This window comes from Medicago truncatula, chromosome 1, assembly GCF_003473485.1.
Source record: "Medicago truncatula cultivar Jemalong A17 chromosome 1, MtrunA17r5.0-ANR, whole genome shotgun sequence".
NCBI lineage: Eukaryota > Viridiplantae > Streptophyta > Magnoliopsida > Fabales > Fabaceae > Medicago > Medicago truncatula.
Window position 1 is genome coordinate 29,783,470 of NC_053042.1, and position 5,474 is coordinate 29,788,943.

At 32.4% G+C, this 5,474-nt stretch overlaps 1 protein-coding gene across 1 annotated transcript; it reads right to left on the minus strand.

The window, feature by feature from the left end:
• Positions 1–4,099: 4,099 nt before the first annotated feature.
• Positions 4,100–5,228, minus strand: LOC25483784 (casparian strip membrane protein 1). The gene is made up of 3 exons (XM_013612492.3): positions 4,896–5,228; positions 4,684–4,807; positions 4,100–4,444 (listed from the first exon to the last, which is right to left on the minus strand). Exons 1-3 carry the CDS (start codon positions 5,138–5,140, stop codon positions 4,229–4,231), a joined length of 585 nt encoding a protein of 194 aa, XP_013467946.1. The 5' UTR covers positions 5,141–5,228; the 3' UTR covers positions 4,100–4,228.
• Positions 5,229–5,474: the final 246 nt, after the last annotated feature.

Consider the following 5,474-nt stretch of genomic DNA (forward strand, 5'->3'; position numbering starts at 1 on the left):
AGATGATTGAAATCATCCTTCAACATAACTAAAATCACGAAATCCTAAATGACATGAAAAGTTATTTTAATGCATGTTAGAAAAATGATTTTCTTAAGGGTTAAAATGGCTTAAAACATGATTTTGATGCATGCACGTTTGAAATATGACTTTATTTGATCCTAAGACATTGAGAGATACTCCATCATGAAAAACATAAATACATCATCAAACCTAAATCTTATTTTAATATCACTAAAACAAACTAAATCATACACTAGGAGAGACATGGACTCGCAAATTCCTCTACCAACACATCCACAACGTGTGTCCTTGGTTGTTAGTATGAACCCAGAAGTGGCTCCGAGATTTTTTTTTAAGCATGGTACTACTAAAAATTCAATATTTTAGTCGTCATAGCGATCAATAAATGGATTTCTTTGTCAGGGCAGCTTTAGCTTCAAGAGTGCAAATATTGGCAGCAAGGTGCATTGATTTGAGGACATATTTGAGCTGATCTAAGGCGCACAAATGATTAAGAAATACAAGTCGTGGTAATCCTTTCATGTATAGAGGAATCAAGTGCTCTTTAGTTGTGTGTTATCGGATTGTGTATTAAGAGATTTCTTGGTCATATCTCAAAATTTTAGTCCGTTTGATTCTGGAGTAATAGTTGATGTTCCTTGGATGGTCTATGGTCTTTCGGTAGTTCGTTAGTGGCTTGGAGCAAGATCCTAAGGTGTCTCTTTCTTTCTGATATTCGGTCACTTGTTCTTGATCAGTACGCTCGAAAAGTGCGCTTTGGTGGAGTTTTAGCTTTTTTACTTTTTTACTTTGGAGCCCACTCTTTGGCGTTTAGTTGTTATCTTGGTGCTCAAGTTTATTTATCCCTTCTGAAGTTATTTGGCATCCTTGTTGTTGTATTTTGTGCTAAGGGGGTTTTGTCCTATGCAATCTTTGATCTTGCCCTCTATTTTGACATTTTTATAGCATATCTTGTGCTTTGGGATGTTTTATGTTTAATCTAAGAGCACCTCAAATGATGAACTCTCTAAATTGTTATTTTGTGGATCTCATTATGCCACATCATTTTAAAGCAACTCACTTATTTTGTACTTCAATGGTGAACTTTAAAAGAACTCATATTAGGTCCCACACTTTTAACTGAAATATTAATATTTTATCCGTATTTAATTTTATCACAACTTAAAATTATAATTTAATTATTTTTACTTAATATTAATATGAAAAGGTTAAAAATAAAATAGAAGAAATATAAAGATAAAATAGAGTAAATTACACTCGCCTCCCCTCAAAGATGCTTGAATTACACTCCCCTCCCCTCTTAAGTTAAAATATACACTTTACTCCCTCAATATTTTTTTTTTTTAAAGTAGAATAAAATTATGACACAACAATTAAATGTGTGATATTTTAAAGTAGAATAATTTTCAAAGTAAAATAAAAAACAACATAAAACAATTTAATCTGCTCTAAAATTTAGAAAGGTGATAATTCTATTGTTATTATAATCAAAGTAACCAAAATAACAGTTACTTCATAATCAAAGTAACCAAAATTATTGCAAAATAATCCATTTTTTCAATCTCCACCTGGCGGACCATTGAAAACTTGAGATCAATGGAGTTGCTCTAATAAATTTTATCCTTGCTTCTTAAAAAAAAAAAATGGATCTCTAAATCGATCACTATATGTGTTATCGGTCAATTTAGTGCCGATTTTTGTAATGTCGTTAAACCACTAGTCATTAATGTTAGCAACTAAAATAGTGATAGAGTTGATATTTTCGTTCGAAAGGATTTTTTTTAATTATTTTTCATTCCTTTTGGTGGATAAAGACTACTAAGACCATCTCCAATGGAAGGGTCTTAGACATTTAAGACCTGATACTTATTAGGTACCCTCATTGGGGTGAATTTTTTTCAAGGTCTTATAAGACACGGGGTCTTATTTAAGACCCCCAACTTTAAGCGGGGCTTGCAGGCTTTTAATATTAAAAATTTAAATGTAGTGATATAAAATTATTGATAGTTGATTAGTGGGTCTCATTTAAGAACTTTGCGTGAGATCTGGGTTGGAGGGACCGAGTACTTATTATGTACTTCTATTAAAAAATTATAAATGAGTGATGTGTACGCGTGGGACCTATTTAAGAACCCAAAAATGGATGTCTCCATTATGGATGTTCTAATATTAATATTCTTCTAAATTTTCATATGTGGTGGTCGAGTCCGTTTGTTTGTCTTTACATCAACTAATTTATTGTATTTTCGCTTTCTTTATGACTTGATCGCTTGTATACTTTTAAAGTCTTTATTGATACATGCCATCAAGGATTCTCTTTTGTTCGTAATATATCTCATTTTGCTTGTTAAAAATAATTGAGTCGTATCATTAAGCACCAAGCATTTAAATTGGATTCAAAGTTTCCTTTAAAGAATCCATTCAATATTTAAGTAATCTGCAGAGACAAAAAGCAAATTTGACATGTATGATTAAGCATAAGGTGTTTATCCACTAGAGGAGCCAGGCAAGTGCTACCATTTAACCATTTCTAGTTCCAAAATGACTGTCCTCACCTTTACCAATACTCTACCTGCATCCTTCTCACAATAAAAACCTATGTAGACCTTATAGTATGTCAAACATAGCTTGAATTGTGATCAATTAAACTGAGCTCCAAGAAAATCACCATTCAAAAAATATTTGCTTTTAAAATCAAATCAAATTTTAAAAGTTTTGTCTACAAATACATGTACCCAACAAAATTTCAGGGTGCGTAAGAATTTATTTGTTTCTAAACCTTGTGTCGCCTACCTTTTTACTTGTTGAAATTCTTTCTCAAGAAAGCCAATGAATCTCACTTGCACTAGCCCTTCTTCTACCCGACCGGAAGAATTTATCATTAAAAGTAAGGGTCATGCTAACTTAATGTCCCTCAAGCATCCGTCAAAGAAACAAAAAGAAAAAGTTTTCATTGAAAATAATATTTTTTTTATACTTTTAAGAGTTTGAATATACAAGTTTGAAGAGTATTTTTTACTATATTTGAAAAGAGTATCTCAATGAATCTTAATGAGCAACCTTTAAGGGTGGATAATCCACTAATACTAACTCCAAACTTCTATCAAATGAAAGAAGATAAAGTGTAGAAAGAAGAAGAAATGATGGAATGGGTCTAGGGATGGCAATTAGACCCAGATCCAATGGATACCCGCAAAAAATATCCACAATGGGTAGGGTAAAACCCCGCTTTTATGGGTCTGGGTACGGGTACGGGTAATACCCACAAAATTAAATGGGTATGGACACGGGTAAGGGTACTATACTGCCCAGACCCGCATATACATATTTATATAATATCATAAATTATTTATTTATTTTTTATGTATAATTAATTATTTTATTTAGCTATTTAAGCCTAAACCTAAACTTAAACCAAACAACTACTTAATACAATAACAACTCCATCATGCTGGTGTATAATTTTTTAGAAATATTTCGGATGTTTTCTATTTGACTAAATACCACGGTTCATATTATTTTATGAGTTAATTTTAAAAAATTGGGATCGTAGTTTTATTTTATTTGCGATGTTTTTTTTTTGTTTTTCCATAGTTAAAGTGCGGGTAATGGGTGCGGGTATGGGTACTTAAGTACCCATAGGGTATGGGGAAGGGGACCAAAGTTGTTGCCCACGAGGGTATGGGCACGGGTACGGATATTTTTTATAAATGCGGGTATGGGGACGGGCATTGTAGTACCCTACCCATTGGGTACCCATTGCCATCCCTAAATGGGTCAATTTGTTTTTCTATGTTTGTTTTTTTAATATTTTTTAGAGTTTTGTTTCAAGTAAAGTTGTCATGTTTGAAGTACGCACACTAAATATATTCTTAGGAGATTTCTCCATAAGAATTTTTAAAATATCAAATTTTTATAATTTTTTCTAATATACTATTCAAGATATTTAACCTCAAAATTATGCATTGAGATACGTAATAAGATCAACTGTGTCAACTATTAAGGGACGGATGAAGTATACATTTTGACTGAACTAAAAATTTCCAAATATCTAAAACATAAATCATAATTAATATTCCATAACAACAATTTCCCAAAATCAATACAAGAAATCAATTTAACACAGTTCATGACATCTCATGAAAAACCTGACAACAATTGAATATGTAACTTAGGCTTCTATAGCATAATCCAATCTTAATTTTCAATGCTTCCCAATAGCCAAAGCAGACATCACAACCAACAAGATTAAAACAACCACAGTAATAAATGATGCCACTACTGCTCCACTTGTCTGTGCACAAAAATCTCCAAATTGGTTGCAAATGGCTAGCCAGTTTGTGTCTTGATTTCCATTATGTGCCAAGTAAACTATGGAAGCAGCTGCAGCAGCACTTGAAGTGGCCAGAGTAAGAAACACCTAAAATTTCATAAACAAAAAAAGTTTCAAGTTGAATTAATTTATGATAATATCTAACATTAAACTTAATGAAAATGTATACATCAACCAGTCACTTGTCACACCCCTTATCATATTTTTATTAACAACAAATAAGATAGACAGACAGACATCCGCGGGTTTAGTACTTCTTGTGCTTGCCTTGCTTAATAATATTTGCTGATTAAAAAAAAAAAAGATAGACAGACAGAAAAACTTACGGTGTCTAAGATAATAAGGAAAAGCCTTGGTCCAGGCGCATGAGGGCGAATGATGGCTACAATGGAGAATGGTAGGGATAGAACTAAGTAGGAAGCTGCAATTGCCATTGAAATAACAAAAAACCTGCATTGTTTCAACTTTCAAGCATTAGCTTATTATAATTATGGATTATTGTTTTGAAAAGAAGAAAAAAAAATTGAATGTTACATACTGGAAGGTTGTAAAGCTATCATAGCTAGCTTCAAATTGAAAGAACTGAGTGAAGAAAGGGAGAGTCTGATCACTTGTTCCCATCGAGGCGGCAGCGGCAATAGCCGCTGCTATGGCACCTAACCTTAGAATGAAATCCATTATGGCTGTGCCCTTTTTCCATCCTCCTGGCCTAGCAGGTGCAACTAGAATTGTTTTTTCCTTGTTAATGTTGCTTGATTCTGGGACATCAATGGTTGTTGACATTTTTTGCTTTAAAAATAAGAAGCTTGAAAGAAATATATTATAAGGATGTGTATGAGCTAGATATATTGGAATGTGAATGTGGAAATGGATTCATTGTTGAAGCTTATATAGAGGAATTGTAAACATGCATTTGTATAAATGAATAGGATAGGTAATGTCAATGTGAGTTGTTATATGATCTATGCCATTTCCACTACATATATAAGCATTTTTTATAAATAACAAAGCAAGTAAAAAAGGACAATGGTTGTCAAAGTTTGGAGGGATATATATTGGATTTCTTAAAAGAAATTTGCATCATGCGTTGAAACTAAAAAATAATGCATCATGCGTA